Raw genomic sequence first — 21,635 nt, 5'->3', positions numbered from 1 at the left:
CTTCATATGGACCTATTTGGACCTATGAAACACAAGACAACGTTTGGTGATGCTTATTGTTTAGTAGTTACTGATGACTACTCTAGATTTTCTTGGGTATCTTTTATGGCACACAAAAGTGAAACTCCTGGCATCCTCAAGGATCTTCTTACAATGTTGGAGAATCTCTATACGTTGAAAGTGAAAAGGATCCGAAGCGACAATGGAACTGAATTCAAGAATCAAGTTATGGATGAGTTTTGTACTTCTAAAGGCATTCTTCATGAGTACAGTTCTCGTTATACTCCACAACAAAATGGTGTCGCTGAGAGGAAGAATCGAACTATTATTGAAACTGCAAGAACAATGTTAGTAGAGTCGGAACTCCCTATTCAATTCTGGGGAGAGGCTGTATCGGCTGCTTGCTACACGTTGAACAGAGTTCTTACAGTTAAGAGACATGGCAAGACTTGCTTCGAACTCCTTCAGAGAAGGAAACCGGATCTTTCTTACCTTGAACCATTTGGTGCTCCTTGTACAATGATTGAGCCGGATGGAAAGTTTGGTGCAAAAGCTATCGAGGGTTTCTTCCTTGGATATGCTACTCCTAATTTTCGTGTTTGGAATCTAGCTACCAAGAAGATTGAGCTATGGAGCGAAGTTAGGGTTCAAAGGTACACGAGTCCTGTTAGGGCTCCGGGTGATCCGTGGATGTTCGATTATGATGGGCTATTTGACTCCTTCAATCTGCCAACCTTTGACGAAGAATCAGCAGCGGCTCGAATGTTGTTGGAAAGTGACAACGCTGCTGTCTCGCCATTGGTTAGACCTATTGTTGTTGATCCTCAAGCTTCTACGTCAGTCAACAATATGGTTCAAAATGAGGTTTATGAAGATGCTGCTGATTATAATGACTCTTCTGAAGATGATGAATATCATGATGCAGCCGAAGGATCTTCAGCTCCAGCTGCTCCTGTTCAAGGTGCCTCTGGTGATACACCTCATACGCAGAATGTAGATACTGCTGAAGGGAATGCATCCACCTCTACACACATTCCTGGTGTGGAGTTGGTTGTTGATCTTAATCTGAATAATTTGGGTATCAATGCTCGTGTGCCAGATAATCCTGAAATGCGGATTCACGATACCCATCCCCAGCAGAATATCATAGGAGATGTCCATCGCGGTGTGCAGACGCGTAATCAGCTGAGAAACAACCGGAATGCTGGTTTGTATTCAGCTATAAGAGAATCTGGCCAACAGAATGACTGGTCCTTCGCGTGTTACGTGTCACAAGAAGAACCAAAGTCGTGGAAGGAAGCATTGAAAGACAGTGCTTGGGTTGAAGCCATGCAGGAAGAATTACAGCAATTTCACAAGCTTGGTGTTTGGAAGCTTGTTGAAAAACCCGAGAACTACAAGAAGATTGGCACTCGATGGGTCTTCAAATGCAAGAAAGACGACCGTGGAGTGGTTATTCGGAACAAAGCTCGTTTAGTCGTTCAAGGTTTTCGTCAGATAGAAGGGATCGACTACAACGAAGTCTATGCACCAGTTGCACGTCTGGAAGCTATTCGGATCTTTCTGGCTTATGCCTCATTCAAAGGATTCAAGGTTTACCAGATGGACGTCAAAAGTGCATTTCTACATGGTGTGGTTGAAGAAGAGGTATATGTCGAACAGCCTCCAGGTTTTGAAGATCCTGTCCATCCCGATCGGGTTTGGTTGCTCAACAAAGCTCTCTATGGTCTTCATCAAGCGCCACGAGCTTGGTATGCAACCTTATCTACATATCTGCTGGAGAACGGTTTTCGAAGAGGTCTTATCGATTGTACTCTCTTCATCAAAGAACAAGATGGAGATCTTCTTCTGGTTCAGGTATATGTTGATGATATTATTTTTGGTTCTACTAATGATGTTTTGTGTAGGAATTTCGAGCGCATCATGCAGGATAAGTTCGAGATGAGTGCTATGGGGGAAATGAATTTCTTTTTGGGCCTACAAGTGCAACAAACGGAGTCTGGGATATTCATCCATCAGACTAAATATGTTGGAGACATCTTGAGCCGGTTCCAGATGTCCGATGCAACGCCCATTGGTACCCCACTGCCAACTAATCACGGAATAACTCCTGACTTGAAGGGTGAACCTGTTAGCCCTTCATACTATCGCGCGATGATTGGATCCCTTATGTACCTCACAGCATCAAGGCCAGATATAATGTACCCAACGTGCCTGCTTGCCAGATATCAAGTTAACCCGAAGGCCTCACATCTTGCAGCTGTCAAAAGGATTTTTCGTTATTTGAAGGCTTATCCAGACACCGGTCTGTGGTATCCTAGGGATAATAACTTTGACTTGGTCGCATTCAGTGATTCTGATTTTGGCGGATGTAAAATCGACGGCAAATCCACAACGGCTGGATGTCAGTTTTTAGGAAATCGCCTAGTCACCTGGCAGTGCAAGAAGCAGACGTGTGTCGCTACATCAACATGCGAAGCTGAATACATTGCTGCCTCAAGTTGTTGTTCACAAGTTCTTTGGATCCAACAACAATTGCGGGACTACGGTTTTGAATTCCTAACTACTCCTATTTACGTTGATAATTCTGCTGCTTTAGATATCACTAGAAATCCTGTGCAGCATTCAAAGACCAAACACATCGAAATCAAATATCACTTCATACGTGATTGCTTTGAGAAAAGGCTAATCGATGTTGTTAAGGTCCACACCGATGACCAACGTGCCGACTTATTTACCAAAGCCTTTGACAAATCTAGATTTGACTTCTTATTATTGGTAAACGGCATTAAGGTCAAGCAAGAGTAAACCAACATCGGAAAATCATTTTTGTAAATACCTTTGTGTTTTTAAATTTATCTTAGTTTGTTGATTTTAGGGGGAGTAAATCCAAAAATCGGAAAATACAAAAACATTGAAAAATTTCAAAAACACAAAAACAATAGAAAAACAAAAATGAGTTTCCTGGCGAGCAAAAGAGAAAATGATAGTACATCAGTGGTCTATCCAAACCTCTTTAAACCTTAAATGCAAAACGATAAGCAGCTCTATATAAGATGTATCGGTAGGCTCACAATCATTTTAAAGTGTGCAGGGTGATATAAATCTTAATCGACTGAAGACCAGGTGGGAACCATTCATTGGCATATGGTCTTAGTACCGAAATTTCGTTTGATAGATTGCCGAGGTTCTGAGATATTCGGTCTTTATGCTGCTTATCATCTGGGTATCATGGTCGTATCTTTTACCGAAAAATAACGGGGACGCAAGTCTAGATCTTCCATGATACTATACATACGTGTACATATTGCATACTGCATTCGACCTCAATAAGTGATAAACAATCACATGTCCAAATCAAATAAGTGATAAAATATCACATTTATCCGGGTGTCAAGTTCGTCTCTCTGCTGTACGGAAGTACTGACCTGTTCACGGACTTGCACCTGTGCCCTCATGCATATGAAATTCAAGTTCCTCATCAATAAGTGATTATATCACATAGGGCTTGTTTTCAAATCAAAATAAGTGAGTATCTCACAATTTATACGGTCAAACAGATGATAATCGGTATACTCACCGGTAAGATGAACTCTCGTGCATACCTTGATACGGGAATGTGTCGTGATGTGGATGAACACCGGTTGGTAAGTATAAATCATACCTTAACGTATCCTCTCGCCATGATTACATCTGATAAGTTGAGCTTAAGTGGACAACAATACCGATAATTGTTATAGGATGCTTATCTTAATGTTAACTAACTGAACAACAAGAGTGTTTTGGCATGACCGTACACTGATATGATTCTCTTACCCTCGAAACTCGCAAAAAGAATGTCTGTATATATTTATTTACTGCTTAATCTTTATTGTTTTTCTTTTAAACAGTTTCGTCGTTTGGTGCATATCAGCACGACATTAGCGGTGATGTCGTTTGATAACACTCAAAGGATTTTAAATTGTTGTCTTTTTATTTCAAAAACACACCTGAAATCTGTGTTTTAATATAAACTTTATAAAAGCCAAAAAGATTTTATTTCTGCTTTATTTTCGATCGTACGATGTTGGAGCTCAAGTCTTCGTTGCCTGAAACCTGAACGAAAACCAAACTGACTAAATCTTCATAAACGGTCGAAATTTGCATGTTTTGAAAGTTAGAATTTAAAATTTGAAAAATTTATTAAACTTTCAAACTGTCGGACGGTGCTTGATTGTGACATGGTCATTCGTGTGTCATTTGCTTATACTATGTTCCAAGCAGTTGTTCTCATTACGCGTTTAGATTTCTTGCATGTGCAGATTCTAAAGGCTAGGAGAACATGGTCGATGACAAGCTTTGGAATGAAGACACGACGAGAAGGCACTCAAAAGATGAAGATGATTGAGTTGCCGCTGGCTATCATCAACACCACAAGGATCTCACTTCATAAAGTTAAAGTATTTCACGAGCATAACTCAAGGGGGAGCTTATGTTAAGGGGGAGTTTGTTAACACACTGCCTACATGATACGGGTAGTTTGTTGATACACTCTCTGCTTTCAAGACGTGAAGACTTTGAAGACGTGAAGACTTTGAAGATCCTCCGACCATGAAGACTTGAAAGGACATCAGAGTTTTGGAAACTCGAAGACCAAAGACTGTCGAAGTTCGAGACAAGTCTACATCTATAGAAGATAAAGACAAGATAAAGACAAAGCTACAGCCAAGGGGGAGTTTGTTGGTGCACTTGTGTCTGTACTTTGTCTGTATTCGGTCTGTATGTAAACGATGTCCTAAATCAGTCTGTAAGTTGACCAAGTTAACTATCCTCCTAGTTTGACTTGGACAACATGATGTTTGTCTGGATCGAAGGATAGCCTCGAAGGATACAACTGATCCTTCGAGGTGCTCGAAAGATATGGTTCGACCATGGTTCGACCATTAGGCATCGAAGGATGATCCTTCGATGTCCATGCTGATCTTTCGGACACATTGTCATCGACAGATGATCCTTCGGACCATCTATCGATCCTTCGACCAAGACCTGTTATGTATGGGTATAAATACCCATGCAGTGTGTTAGTGTTAGATAGATGCACATTTGGAGAGTTAGAGAAACTCTGCTGGAAAACACACACACACACACTTTAGAGAGTTTGCAAACAAGATTGTAAACATTGTGCTTGTAACCGTAAACCTTCATACGTATTAATACAGTGGTGTTAATCGGTGAACTTTGTGTGTTCTTGTGTTTGTTCTTGCATCATCCCGGTTTGCCCGCTAGCTTGGATTCCGCACTCGCTAGTGGGTTAGTATAACAAGGTTTAGGTTTGTTCTCGATCCTCCGAGAAAAGGGACCTACAATTTGTTTATGTGATCAATCTTTAATTTTATTTTTCGTATACTATCCATTAGTTTGAATATAAATTACTTTATTAACAAAGTCTTGGTTTGTTATAACTAGCAATAAGACCCGCGCACTTTGCGGCGCAGTACATCGCAAACATCGAATGGATTAGTCCAAACGTTATGTGATGCATTAACCATATGAAAACATGTGTTTCGACATATTATCTGATTGAACTCAACGGGAAAAAACAGATGAAAAAACGTTGAACCCCACACGCACGTCGCTGCGTGTTGACTCGCAAAATTTCGAACGAAACGTAAAACGAAAAACTTGCGAAAGATAAAAAGTATGGGGGACCAAAGTTGAAAATAAAAAAGTGTTGAGGTTAAATTGAAAGATTGAAAAGCTTTGGGTTAAAACTAAAAAAGTCAAAGAGGTTAAATTGCAAAAATAAAAAACCATTTGGATTAAAAGTGAAAAATGCAACTTTTTTTAGGAAAACTCCTAATACATATATTACAACTACATCAAGCAACAAAATGTTGGAAATTTATAGTTTGGAGATATATTAATTGAATTTATATAATAATTTGATTTAATATAAAAAATTGATTATTAAAAATAAATAAAAAATGTGATGATAGTGTAGAAATGTAAGGATATCTTAATAATCATATAAGAGTGGAGATAAAATAAATGTTTTAGAGGATGATGGAAATTTGATATTCCCACTATGTGTGTACATGTCGTTTCTCAAGTCTCAATCAACAATTTAACAAGTTGAAAAAATGAATTAAAACTGAATCATAATCAACAATTTAACAAGTTGAAAAAATGAATTAAAATTGAATCATGAGAAAATAATTCAAAACTGATTAATCTTTTTTTAAACTATAACCTGGTTCTCTTTCTTCTCTTCATCTTAATCATAGCTTTAATCAGGTTAAATAGGGAATGATTTGGTTACAATTAGAGTAGAACGTAACTTCCTGATTAGATAATAATAGATTAAACTCCCATATTTATCTATCTATTATAAATTAAATATAATTCATTTAATTTATCTCTAATTAACTTAATCAAATAACCATACTAATTCATAACTCGAATTATTAATCGGCCCAACCTTAACCACCCGTTTACAAGATCGGCCCAACCCGCCTCATAGGCTCGAGTACGGCTTCCCAACAGTTTCAAAGTTTTGGGTTGGAGATGGTCTCATTCGTATAGAATCTGTCTCTATCTCTTCTAAATGATTCTAAAATTTAATTTGTTTATTTCAGTTTTTCCAAAATTCCATAAACGCTTCCCCATGTACAAACTATAAAACTAAGCATGGATCTTTCATATTTTACCAATGGGGTGCTGACCCATTGGCAAAAGCAAAGCCTTTAAACATCTTCAAGGAGTGAGATCTTTGGGTTCAAGTCTCACAGACGACGGAAGTAAGAAATTTGCCGTTCAAAAAAAAGTTTTAGCCACCGACTCGAATTTATTATGGAGCATCATTAACACCCTCTTGAGGGAATTTGTTATTTTAGATTTGGATAATCTTCATCATATTTTTGGTATCATTGCCACTTGAGACATACATAACCTTCTTTTTCGTCTCAGCCCCCGACATTCGTGAAATTTTTACCTGCAGGTATATCCGCAAGCGAACCATGTGCTAGACCGTGGATACGTCCAATAAGCTCAGCACCACCTTTGGTGACTTGCTTCTCGATGGTATCATATACTGAACTCTAGCTGGGGTGTTACAATATCTTACCTTCATGCGCCCAGACATTACTTTTGCTGTTCAGCAGGTCTGTTTGGTTTTGCATGCCTAAGGGAACCTCATTTTCAATTTATGATGCAAATCTTGCGATACCCGAATGGTACAATTGATTGCGGTCTACACTTTATCTCGTTTTCTACTTATTCAATGACGATATTTGATGCCGATTTTGGAAGATGTCTAGACTCTAGATTCCTGTTGGTCAACATCGAGATATTGTGTTTTTGTGAGCGATAACTTACTATGGTCATCCAAACCACAACTGACAATATCCAGATCCAGTGGGGTTCTATATATGTCGTTGCTGAAACTCATGGCCGGCCCTGAGGGTGGGCGGGGAGGACCACCGGCCAGGGCCTGATATTTCAAGGGCACGTTTTTTATGAAAAAAATCCCGATATGTATATGTAAAATATTTTTTTAATATCGTACACTCATACAAACACCAACATAGGCCTCCTTACAAAACTTTTCTTATGGTTTAGATTAGTTATTAACCCCTTTGGCATTAGGTTTAGACCTTTTGTGAGTCCAATACCCAATTTCGTTAAGGCCTAAGGGCACATTTTTTCAAGCTCAAACAGGGTAAACGAATTCTCAAGGCCGACTCTGCTGAAACTACATGGTTGCATAATCTACTACTCGAGCTTCATGTCCCACTGCACCGAGCTACTGTAGTTTATTGTGACAACATGTTAGTTGTCTACTCGTCCGAGAACCCAATTCAACATCAACATACAAAACATGTTGAAATTGACACACACTTCGTTTAGGAAAAAGCCGGCCTTGGCCACCCCAGATGTTCCAAAATTTTCGCTCCAGTTCGAGTGTTTGTCCAATCGCCGCTCAAACTGCGGATAAATATTAAAGTATATTATATTTAATGAAAAATGATTGTATTTATCTTTTTCATATTTAGTTGCAAAACAGGCAACAAGCTGCGCCGCTACCCTTTTTGAATCATTAATAAAGAAAATCTATACTTGAACCGTTTTTATAACTTTTGACAAATAGGGTTCATCTTTATAATTTACAAAATAAACGATTTTTTTTTAAAATAGAACAGTACTGATATTTAAATATAAGATAGCTTCAAAGTTCGAACCACAACTTAATTTTTGTGGGGCAATGGTTTTGATATTTTCATCATTGATTAAAAGTCAAAGATGGCGCTCAAAAAATAAAAAAAATAAAAGTCAAAGATTGCAATAATGAATGTGTGGCGGCAATTCTATCTCTAGTTGACTACATATTTCCATTTATAGTATGAGTCTTTGCTTCGATCATCATAACAAACATGACCACCACAACTTCAACCATCACACCATACAATCGAGTAACCGAACTCAAAGCTTTCGACCAAACAAAAACCGGCGTCCAAGGCCTCCTCGATGCGGGTATCCGACACGTCCCTCGCATCTTCATCAATCAACTCGAAACCATTCAAAAACCTTCCACCTCTATCGAGCTTCCACTCATAGACCTCGGATCCACCGATAGAGCATCCGTGGTGGAAAAGATCCGTGTTGCCTCGGAGAATATCGGGCTTTTTCAAGTAGTGAATCATGGAATCCCGTTGAGTGTGATGCACGAGACGCTTCAAGGCGTCCGTAGATTCCACGAACAAGATGTCGAGAATAAAAAACGGTTTTACTCGAGAGATGCTTCGAGGACCGTGGTGTATAATAGCAATTTCGATCTGTATACTTCGCGAGCCGCGAACTTGAGAGACACATATTTTTCATTTATGGCTCCATCACCTCCAAAGGTGGAAGAATTGCCGGAGGTTTGTAGAGACATACAAATCGAGTACTCGAATCTTATGTTGAAACTTGGCGGCTTACTGTTTCGGTTGATCTCGGAGGCTTTAGGTTTGAAACCAAATCACTTGGGGGATATGGAGTGTGACAAGGGGTTGACATTTGTTGGCCATTGTTACCCTGCTTGTCCGCAACCGGATCTAACCATGGGTGCAACCAAACACACGGACGACGGTTTCTTGACTGTACTTCTACAAGATGATATCGGCGGGCTGCAAATACTTCATCAAAATTGTAGGTCCCTATCCGATGGATGACGAACCTCAAACCTTGTTATACAAACCTACTAGCGAGTGCGGAATCCAAGCTAGCAAGCAAACCGAGTTAGTAGCAAGTAGAGAAACAAACACACAAGTTCACCGATTAACACAACTTGTATTAATGCAATGAGGGTTCGATTACAAGCTCAATGTTTACAGAAATGTTCTATAAACTCTCAAAGTGTGTGTGTGAGTTCCGGACAGAATGCTCTCAAAGCTCTCTATCTCTCGGATGTGCAAAATGGCAGAACTTTTTCACACACATACACTGCATGGGTATATATATACCCAGCCCATGATGCTAGTTCGAAGGATCCGATAGATGGTCCGAAGGATCATCTATCGATGGCTAAGCAATCGAAGGATCAACATGGACTTCGAAGGATGATCTATCTATCATCCATCGAAGGTTCATCTTTCGAGAAGCTCGAAGGATCAACAATATCCTTCGAGCTGCTATCCTTCAAGCAATCCTTCGATACAAGCAATCATCTTTCAACTGTTGTCCAAGTCAAACCGGAGGATGGTTGACTTGGTCAACTTACAACACAAATCAGGACATCGTTTACAAAGTGACCGAATACAGACAAAGTACAGACACAAGTGCACCAACAAACTCCCCCTTGGCTGTAGCTTTGTCTTGATCTTCAATAAATGTAGACTCGTCTCGAACTTCGACGGTCTTGGGTCTTCGAGTTCTCAAAACTCTGATGTCCTTCCAAGTCTTCAAAGTCGGAGGATCTTCAAAGTCTTCACGTCTTGAAAGCAGAGAGTGTATCAACAAACTACCCGTATCATGTAGGAAGTGTGTTGACAAACTCCCCCTTAACATAAGCTCCCCCTTGAGTTATGCTCGTGAAATACTCTAACTTTATGAAGTGAGATCCTTGTGGTGTTGATGATGGCCAGCGGCAAACTCGATCATCTTCATCTTTTGAGCGCCTTCTCGTCGTGTCTTCATTCCAAAGCTTGTCATCGACCATGTTCTCCTAGCCTTTAGAATCTGCACATGCAAGAAATCTAAACGCGTAATGAGAACAACTGCTTGGAATATAGTATAAACAAATGACACACGAATGACCATGTCATAATCAAACACCGTCCGACAGTTTGAAAGTTTAATAAATTTATCAATTTTAAATTCTAACTTTCAAAATCTGCAAATTTTTGACCGTTTATGAAGATTTAGTCAATTCGGTTTTCGTTCAGGTTTCAGGTAACGAAGACTCGAGCTCCAACATCGTACGATCGAAAATAAAGCAGAAATAAAATCTTTTTGTCTTTTATAAAGTTTATATTAAAACACACCTAAACTCTTTTTGGTATTTTTGAAATTAAAAGACAACAATTTAAAATCCTTTGAGTGTTATCAAACGACATCACCGCTAATGTCGTGCTGATATGCACCAAACGACGAAACTGTTTTAAAAGAAAACAATAAAAGTTAAGCAGAAAATAAATAAATATATACAAACATTCTTTTTGCGAGTTTCGAGGGTAAGAGAATCATATCAGTGTACGGTCATGCCAAAACACTCTTGTTGTTCAGTTAGTTAACATTAAAATAAGCATCCTATAACAATTATCGGTATTGTTGTCCACTTAAGCTCAACTTATCAGATGTAATCATGTTTAGAGGATACGTTAATGTATGATTTATACTTACCGACCGGTGTTCATCCACATCACGACACATTCCCGTATCAAGGTATGCACGAGAGTTCATCTTACCGGTGAGTATACCGATTATCATCTGTTTGACCGTATAAGCTGTGAGATACTCACTTATTTTGATTTGAAAACAAGTCCTATGTGATATAATCACTTATTGATGAGGAACTTGATTTTCGTATGCATCAGGGCACAGGTGCAAGTCCGTGAACAGGTCAGTACTTTCGTACAGCAGAGAGACGAACTTGACACCCGGATAAATGTGATATTTTTATCACTTATTTGATTTGGACATGTGATTGTTTATCACTTATTGAGGTCGAATGCAGTATGCAATATGTACACGTATGTATAGTATCATGGAAGATCTAGACTTGCGTCCCCGTTATTTTTCGGTAAAAGATACAACCATGATACCCAGATGATAAGCAGCATAAAGACCGAATATCTCAGAACCTCGGCAATCTATCAAACGAAATTTCGGTACTAAGACCATATGCCAATGAATGGTTCCCACCTGATCTTCAGTCGATTAAGATTTATATCACCCTGCACACTTTAAAATGATTGTGAGCCTACCGATACATCTTATATAGAGCTGCTTATCGTTTTGCATTTAAGGTTTAAAGAGGTTTGGATAGACCACTGATGTACTATCATTTTCTCTTTTGCTCGCCAGGAAACTCATTTTTGTTTTTCTATTGTTTTTGTGTTTTTGAAATTTTTCGATGTTTTTGGATTTTCAGATTTTGGATTTACTCCCCCTAAAATCAATAAACTAAGATAAATTTAAAAACACACAAAGATATTTACAAAAAAATGACTTTCCGATGTTGGTTTTACTCTTGCTTGACCTTAATGCCGTTTACCAATAATAAAAAGTCAAATCTTGATTTGTCAAATGCTTTGGTAAATAAGTCGGCACGTTGGTCATCGGTGTGGACCTTAACAACATCGATTAGCCTTTTCTCAAAGCAATCACGTATGAAGTGATATTTGATTTCGATGTGTTTGGTCTTTGAATGCTGCACAGGATTTCTAGTGATATCTAAAGCAGCAGAATTATCAACGTAAATAGGAGTAGTTAGGAATTCAAAACCGTAGTCCCGCATTTGTTGTTGGATCCAAAGAACTTGGGAGCAACAACTTGAGGCAGCAATGTATTCAGCTTCGCATGTTGATGTAGCTACACACGTCTGCTTCTTGCACTGCCATGTGACTAGGCGATTTCCTAAAAACTGACATCCAGCCGTTGTGGATTTGCCGTCGATTTTGCATCCGCCAAAATCAGAATCACTGAAAGCTACCAATTCAAAGTTATTATCCCTAGGGTACCACAGACCGGTGTCAGGGTACGCCTTCAAATAACGAAAAATCCTTTTAACAGCAGCAAGATGTGAGGCCTTCGGGTTAACTTGATATCTGGCAAGCAGGCATGTTGGGTACATTATGTCTGGCCTTGATGCTGTGAGGTACATAAGAGATCCAATCATAGCGCGATAGTTTGAAGGACTAACAGCTTCTCCCTTCAAATCTGGAGTAATTCCGTGATTAGTTGGCAATGGGGTACCAATGGGCGTTGCATCAGACATCTGGAACCGGCTCAAGATGTCACCAACATATTTAGTCTGATGGATGAATATCCCAGACTCCGTTTGTTGTACTTGTAGGCCCAAGAAGAAAGTCATTTCCCCCATAGCACTCATCTCGAATTTATCCTGCATAATGCGCTCGAATTCCCTACACAAGACATCATTAGTAGAACCAAAAATAATGTCATCAACGTATACCTGTACCAGAAGAAGATCTCCATCTTGTTCCTTGATGAAAAGAGTACAGTCGATAAGACCTCTACGAAAACCGTCCTCCAGCAGATAGTGTGATAAGGTTGCATACCAAGCTCGTGGTGCTTGATGAAGACCATAAAGAGCTTTGTTGAGCAACCAAACCCGATCGGGATGGATAGGATCTTCAAAACCTGGAGGCTGTTCGACGTACACCTCTTCTTCAACCACACCGTGTAAAAATGCACTTTTCACGTCCATCTGATAGACCTTGAATCCTTTGAAGGACGCATAGGCTAGAAAGATTCGAATTGCTTCGAGACGTGCAACAGGTGCATAGACTTCGTTGTAGTCGATCCCTTCAATCTGACGAAAACCCTGAACGACTAAACGTGCTTTGTTTCGGATAACAACTCCGCGGTCATCCTTTTTGCATTTGAAAACCCAACGGGTACCAATCTTCTTATATCCAGCAGGTTTCTCTACGAGTTTCCAGACACCCAGCTTCTGGAATTGTTGCAGTTCTTCCTGCATTGCTTCAACCCAAGCGTTATCTTTCAAGGCTTCTTTCCACGTTCTTGGTTCTTCTTGTGAGACATAACACGCGAAGGACCAGTCGTTTTGTTGCCCGGATTCTCGAATGGCTGCATACAAGCCTGCATTGTTGTTGTTTCGCAACATGTTTCTTGTTTGAACGCCACTTTGCACATTTCCAATGATGTTTTGTTGAGGATGGGTATTATGAATCCTTGTTTCTGGATTATCTGGAACTGGAACATTTATACCCAGGTTGTTAAGATTAAGATCAACAACCAATTCAAGACTCGGAATTGACGAAGAGGATGATGCAGCAGCCTCAGCTGTTCTATGTGTATCCACTGGAGGAGTACCCTCTGAAGTACCATGAACTGCTGTTGTAGGAGCTTCTTGATCTGCATCTAGAAATTCATCATCCTCTGAAGATTCGTTCAATTCGTTTGCCTCATGAAAATCCTCATTGTTGAGAGTATTATTGTTCACCGAAGAAGATGGTTCTTGATTAACAAGAATTGGACGAACCACCGGTGAAACTGTTGCATTGTCACTCTCGAAAAACATCCTAGCCGCAGCATTTTCTTCAACGGTTTCAACATTGATCGAATTGAAAAAGTCATCATACTCAAACATCCAAGGTTGACCCGGATTTTTGACTGGCAAGGTGTGCCTTTGTACTCTGACCTCAGACCATTCCTCGACCCTTTTAGTCTCTAGATTCCAGACTCGTAAGTTAGGGGTGGCATACCCAAGAAAGTATCCATCAATTGCTCTTGCCCCAAACTTTCCATTAGGATCGATGATTGTGCATGGAGCTCCAAACGGTTCGAGATAAGACAAATCTGGTTTCCGTTTTTGAAGAAGCTCAAAGCAGGTCTTGTTGTGTCTTTTGACTGTAAGGACTCTGTTCAATGTGTAACATGCAGAGGCCACAGCTTCAGTCCAAAATGGAATGGGCAACTGTGACTCTACCAACATTGTCCTAGCAGTCTCGATCAATGTGCGGTTCTTACGTTCAGCGACACCATTCTGTTGAGGAGTATAAGCTGCACTAAACTCATGAAGAATACCCTTTGAAGTGCAGAACTCCGCCATGGAATGATTTTTAAATTCAGTACCATTGTCGCTACGTATCCGCCTAACCTTCAACTTATACAAATTCTCAATCTGAATGATCAAGTTTTTGATGATGCCAAAGGTTTCACTCTTGTGTGCCATGAACGCAACCCAAGAAAATCTTGAATAATCATCAGTAACCACGAGGCAGTATTGATCACCTCGAATACTCTTGTGCTTGACAGGACCGAACAAATCCATATGCAAGCGTTCAAGAGGAACTGCCACCGTGTTGATCTTCTTTGTAGGGTGCTTCTTCTTTGTTTGCTTTCCTTTCTGGCACGAAACACAGATGTCTTGAAGATGGAAATTTTTGAGGGGTACACCATTCACCAATTCATTTGAAACCAAATGATTCATTTTGCGTAAGTGAATGTGACCCATTCGTCTGTGCCAAGAGATAGTGTCTTTTTCTGTGGCTTTGGAAACGAAACAAGTTGCTTGTGCAGACGTAGTAATAGCCTGGCTCATGTCAAGGACGTACAAATCATTTATCCTTGGAGCCGACAAGAGAATCCATTCTTTTGGAATTTTGAAGCCGGGTTTCAGCACATAACATCCATTAGCATCAAAGTGTACTGAGAACTGCGTGTCACAGATTTGAGAAACACTGAGAAGATTGTGATCAAGTTGTTGCACAAAATTGATCTTGTCAAAGCTGACAATCCCGTTAGATATCATTCCTTCACCCGTAATGTATCCACCTTTATCTCCAGCAAAAGCAACATAACCTCCTCTAATAGATTTAACGTCGTAGAGAAGCTTCATGTCGCCTGTCATGTGCCTGGATGCCCCACTATCAACAATCCAATGACTACTGATAGTTCCTCCTGAAGCACCCTGCACATGAACTCAAATGAATTAGTTGGAGATGGGGACCCAAGCCATTGTGGTCTTGGGTCTTCCATTTTCATCAATGACAATAACTTCTTGTCTTTGATGGTTGGTGAATTGTGATGGTCCCCCTGATTCAACAACCGTTTTTGGTTTCCAAGTCTGTTTGGTTTCACCAGTGTTTTTCTTTAAAATTTTAACTTCTTGATGATTTGAAGTTTTAGAATTGTCTGGTTTTACAACAACAGATTGTTTTTGAACCACATCGGTTTTAATCGCTTTTTCAATCTTTTTGACCTGTTGGCGTTTCTGTTTCTTTTCCCTTTCTTTTACAAGTCGGGGGTCTTGTTTTGTGGAAACAGATGGCTTACGGTCAGTTTTGCCACGGGGATCATCAACCTTTCCTTTTTGTTTATGAAGATATGGACAATTACGAATAATATGTCCAATGGTTCCACATTCAAAACATGATCTTCGTTCTACAAACCCCGAAGTATCATGTGATTGCTTAGCCGATGATGTTGAACTTTGTGAACCCGAGGTACTGGGCTTTGAACTACTTGGTTCATTTCTTTTCTCGACAATAGCTTTCTTGACAAAATCTAAGTTAGATTGATTTTCAAACTTTTCAATTTTGTCCGTTCCCGTCGATTTCACAAAGTTAACCTTTTTCTTCTTCTTTTGGTTCGGCTTCTTGTCAGCTTGAGCCGGTGCTTTACCTTTGGGTTTGGTGTGATTTTGCTGTGTTGGCACTGTTGGCAATTTCTTGTTGCCAAATTGCTTTCGGATTTCAGCTTTTGGAATAGGAGGACACTGTGTAACTGTAACTTTAGGTCCTGCCTTTCCCAAGAACTTACTCGTCGAATTCTCAAAGACTTTACAGATTAAGGATTGATTAACACTCTTAATGGGAAAATCTTTGTCTGAGTAAATTTTATCATCACCAACTAGAGTGTACAGCAAATTCACACTCTCCGGCTTTTCTGCAGATGAGGACTCAGTCGCAACAGTCTTAGCGGGTTGAACAGGGGGATCACATAGAATGTGATTCTCAAGAGGTATGTCCTCATTTTTTACTACCGCATCAGACTTTGCTGGGACAGTATCATCAGATTCATCATCAGACGAATCAGCATCCTCAATCACAACTGGAGGATCTTGATTCTGTTCAGCACTCACAAATGTATCTGCTGACACATCTGAATCTGAGGATACTTCCTTTTGGTATCCGAGTCCTGCAGCAAACTCCTTAACATCTAGAGGCACAGAAGGTTCAAAGAATACCCTGTCCTCTTCATCAGGCATGGCGTCATAATTATGTCTCACTGGTGGTGGACACTTCTTGTAGCCTATGCATGTGACATCTCTCTTTTCCTTCTGAACATCAATGATGTGATCTAACACATAGCTAGAGCTCAAATAACTGTCTAGCTTGAGTTGGATCGCATCACTTTCGGTTTTCACACAAGCCATCTCTTTTTGCATTGTTTCAAGACGAGAGATATACAAATTAATATCAGTTTGTTTTCTTGAAACCATTTTAGTCAGTTCAGTTTTATCCTTCTTTAATGTTTCAATTACTGACTTAAATTCTTTTTCATGGTTTTCATAAAACATGTTGGCTTCTGTGCATTTAGAGAGATCCACAGTCAACTTCTGATTGTGGATGAATGTCACATCATATTTCTCTTGCAAAGCCTCATGCTTGCTTTGCAAGTCACACCAATCAGCACTCAAGGAACTATGTTTGTCTTGCAAGTCAAACAAACTAGCTTGTAAAGCATCATGTTTGGCTTGCAACTCAGACATGTTTCCTTCCAAATCAGCACACCTAGCATGCAATCTATCACATTCATCACAATTAATAGCAGTGGGTTCATCGACACATACCTGACTTGATGAACCGTCGACATTAGCCATAAAGGCTGAATGGAGAGAAGACGAAGAGTAAGCAGCCTGATCCACCAGAATAGATCTTCTTTGAGTTTCTGCTACAGCTTCCCCCAAGAGTTCATCAATGTCAATATCATCCGAAACATTAGATGTCTCACCCACATGATCATCACCAGAGTTGGATGATTCTTCATCAACACTCCTGCTGTATCCAGAGGAGTCTTCATCTTCAGACGATTCATCACCACTGGCAGAAGATTCTCCACCACTGGTGTGAACTAGCTCCTTCACAATCTGAGCAAAACATGCTGTTCCATCAGGAGCATCACCACCCAACTGGATTGACCAGTCACAACCTTCATCCACCTGAACTGCAAGTGCTCGGTTGGTTTGGTTGTTAACAGGCACCAATGTACGATCATTGTTTCTGTTCTGCTGGTTGCCTTGGTTTCTGAAGGGGTTTTGATTCCCGTGCTGGGCTGGCTTTGTGCACTCCCTTTTGAAGTGACCCCGTTCACCACAGTTGAAGCACTTTACAGCTTGCTTATCGAACCCATACTTGGTGTCTCGCTTACTTTCCAAGCTGGTTCTGCCAGTACTTTCCATCCAATCCTTTGCTCTTCTCACAGCACTCGCAAAGGCCCACTTGATATCCATCAAGTCCATCTCTTCCTTATCAATCTGCCGGTAATCTTCTTGTGTCAGATTAATGTTTCCAATCTGACCTTCTATCAACCCACAGTACGCGCTCACTACAGTGTTAAGTAGCTCCATGTGTTCCTTAGCTACTTCTACACTGACTTTAGAAAAGCTTGAAGTGTCAAGCTGTACTGTATTTGGCTTTGATGGTTGACCTGCAGCAGATGATGTTCCTCCATAAAACGCATATTGTGGTTGTTGAGCAGGAGGAGGAGGAGGTGGTTGTATTGGATTTCCATACAGATCTGTGGTTGGAGGCGGCTTTACAGGAACTTGCACTGGATTGCCATACATATCCGTGCTTGTGACAAACGCCGTTTGAAGTGGAGCATGTGAACCGGCTTTTGCTGATGAAGAAGTGGAGGTGCCATAATACATCTCTGGATTCTGTGGCACTGCAACTCTCTTTGCCTTCAACGTTTCTTCCTGATCCTTGTTCTCCAGAAGCTGCACGAAATCGTTGATATTTGTAGTTTTCAACGTTCCGTTGTACTTCAAGATTTCCAGGAAGTTATTCCATTGAGGAGGCAATGCATCGGCAAACTTCTTTACCACCTCTGTTGGAGTCGTTGTGACTTCAAAGTTGGTCAGCTCAGTAAGTAGGTGATAGAAACGGCTTGTCATATCTCCCAAGGACTCCTTATCCATACATGTGAAGCCATCGAATTCTTTCTTCAGTAGATCTCGTCGTAGTTGACGTGTGGCTTCATTACCTACTCCTCTTGTCTTCAATGCATCCCACAGCTTCTTCGTAGTCTTGAAACTGACGAACTGATGATAAATATCCTTGCTCAGTGCTTGAGTGAGAATAGCGTATGCTTTCTTTTCTAAGTCATACGTCTTCTTTTGATCATCAGGAAGATCGGCAAATGTAGCTGTCGAAGAAGCAGCAACCTCGATAGATTGATCGAATTCCGTAGTGAACCGCAACCACAACTCTGTATTTTGACCAAGAATGTATGTATGGAAACGATCAACCCATCCCGGATATTCATTAAGATGCATCAACTTTGGAGGCCTGTTCAAACTTCCGGTTTCACTTTCGCTTAGTAGAAGACTTTGAATACTCGGAGTTTGATTTGAAACAAACGCCCATTGACCAGCTGGAGTGGCATTTGTTTGTGAGGATGTAGATACCGGAGATTCGGCCCATGATGGAGATTGACTGGTGTTCATGTATTTTCCACTGTCTCGTGCCGGATTTCCCCACCAACTCGGATTCATCTTTGACAAGAAAAATAAATTCTATGTCCAAGTCACGAAAGATGATGAGCACCCGAAAGATCACTCCCAGTCGAAGGACCCTGGTCGAAGGATCTGAAATCACAGAAACTTGTTAACAACAAACTGGCCACAATCGAAAGATCAACTATTGTTCGAAGGATCAACAGTACTCGAAAGATTACTGTTGAGTCTCGAACAATGATTTCGAAAGATTCAAGAGCTCGAAGGATTCTCCTTTGAAAGATCCTTATCTTTCGAGCTAAATCCCTATCTTTTGGACACTTGTCTTTCGATTAGATTCCTTTCTCGAAGGATATGATTCAGACTTCGAAAGATGGGTCGAAGGATAACAATCTTTCGAGCCTTCCTTGATCGACAGATGTCGAAGGATAGTCTTTCGATGTCGAAAGATATCTTTCGAGAGGTTCTGACACAAACTGATCTGATGTGAAAGGTTGGTGAAAAGGTGACAGGTTGGTAAGTCAACTTTCGGCACGATGGTATGTGCAGGCTGTCCTTTCACCACCAACTTTGAAAATTTTGCCAAAAATGATCAACCTTATCTTCAAACCAGTCACCGGAAGTTTAACCGGAGCTTTCGCCGGAAAACACAAAGTTACTCAAAAACAAGTTTTCAAGTTACCCAACCCCACTTTAAACACTCCCGGTTAGTTTAGACACGTTTTTACTCAAAGAAAATGCAAGAAACTTAGTAAAAACAGGTGCAAAACCAAGTGTTTCAACACACCAAAACTTGTAAAAACCCGGTTTTAAACAAGGTTAAGAGCCTTAGCTCTGATACCACTTGTAGGTCCCTATCCGATGGATGACGAACCTCAAACCTTGTTATACAAACCTACTAGCGAGTGCGGAATCCAAGCTAGCAAGCAAACCGAGTTAGTAGCAAGTAGAGAAACAAACACACAAGTTCACCGATTAACACAACTTGTATTAATGCAATGAGGGTTCGATTACAAGCTCAATGTTTACAGAAATGTTCTATAAACTCTCAAAGTGTGTGTGTGAGTTCCGGACAGAATGCTCTCAAAGCTCTCTATCTCTCGGATGTGCAAAATGGCAGAACTTTTTCACACACATACACTGCATGGGTATATATATACCCAGCCCATGATGCTAGTTCGAAGGATCCGATAGATGGTCCGAAGGATCATCTATCGATGGCTAAGCAATCGAAGGATCAACATGGACTTCGAAGGATGATCTATCTATCATCCATCGAAGGTTCATCTTTCGAGAAGCTCGAAGGATCAACAATATCCTTCGAGCTGCTATCCTTCAAGCAATCCTTCGATACAAGCAATCATCTTTCAACTGTTGTCCAAGTCAAACCGGAGGATGGTTGACTTGGTCAACTTACAACACAAATCAGGACATCGTTTACAAAGTGACCGAATACAGACAAAGTACAGACACAAGTGCACCAACAAAAATCAATGGGTTGATGTTCCGCCTACTCCGGGTGCGCTTGTGATCAATAATGGGGATCTGTTACAGGCAAGTCTAGTTCTACATGTTATTTTGATTATAGAAATGAGGCTTGTAAACGAACTGGAACGGTTCAGCAGAACTTGGTTTATCTAACAAACGAACGATCATGAACAAAACTTTTTTATTGATTTAATTAATTTAATGAACAAACACGAACACATGTTCAGTTCGTTCATTATGTTAATGGGCGTTCGTTCATTTAAATACGCTTACGTTTTTTTATGTTCTTTGGTTTATTGTTTAAACATGTTACGCCAGTTACCATTTAGTTTAGTTTTATGAAACTAAAATATCACCAATTATAATTTAGTCTAGTTTTATAACTTTAACACAACGTTATTCATTGTTAGTTTTAATTGGTGTTAGCTTAGTTATGTTCATTTATCTATGTTCAGTTGCGTTTGTTTGTTTACATTCGTGAACCATTCGTTTATACTATTAATGAAAGAACCTAAATAAACACGACCACATTTGTTTTCTTAAGGAACTAACACGAACAAGTAAACCCCGTTCGTTTAAATGTTCTTGCAAGCACATATGTTTGGTTAAAGTTAAACAAACGAACATGAGCATTCTCTGTTCGTGTTCATTTACAAGCCTATTGAAAACTATTAAAAACTAGAATCCAATATTGTTAAGTTTCAGATGATATCGAATGACAAATTGAAAAGTGTGGAGCACAGAGTGGTGGCGAATGAGAAAGGACCAAGGGTGTCGGTGGCATGTTTCTTTAGCAGCTCCCTAGCGGCGTCCACGAAGGTGTACGGACCTATCAAGGAATTGCTTTCCGATGAGAACCCACCGAGGTACAGGGAAACCACAGTTCATGACTACGTTCAATATTCCTTCTCTAAGGGCCTTGATGGTGCTCCTCGTTTACATCATTTGAAGCTATTATAAATTGTACCATACTTGTGAAATCTGCTATCTTATTATTATTTTTAAAGAAAAGTGTATATATTGATCATACTCATGCTTATTAATATTAATATTAATATCCGGACAACATTTAAGCTTTTAAACTGACCCTTTCCATGATTTTAAATTATATATGCCACAAGAACAATTTGGTTGATTTCCTCTATTTGTGTTCTGGGTAAGCTATATTTATAAAATACTTTCTACACTAAAAACTACAACTCAAATACTTTCTACACTACTTCAATAGATTGTTCTGATA

At 39.9% G+C, this 21,635-nt stretch overlaps 1 protein-coding gene across 1 annotated transcript; it reads left to right on the top strand.

Annotated features, from left to right (window-relative positions):
* Window positions 1-8,408: 8,408 nt before the first annotated feature.
* Window positions 8,409-21,355, top strand: LOC118485914 (1-aminocyclopropane-1-carboxylate oxidase homolog 1-like). The gene is made up of 3 exons (XM_035982435.1): window positions 8,409-9,162; window positions 20,397-20,461; window positions 21,101-21,355. The coding sequence occupies exons 1-3, from the start codon at window positions 8,409-8,411 to the stop codon at window positions 21,353-21,355; spliced, it is 1,074 nt and encodes a 357-aa protein (XP_035838328.1).
* Window positions 21,356-21,635: the final 280 nt, after the last annotated feature.

This window comes from Helianthus annuus, chromosome 13 (assembly GCF_002127325.2).
Source record: "Helianthus annuus cultivar XRQ/B chromosome 13, HanXRQr2.0-SUNRISE, whole genome shotgun sequence".
Taxonomy (NCBI): Eukaryota; Viridiplantae; Streptophyta; class Magnoliopsida; order Asterales; family Asteraceae; genus Helianthus; species Helianthus annuus.
This window is presented reverse-complemented; position numbering and strand designations above follow the sequence as displayed.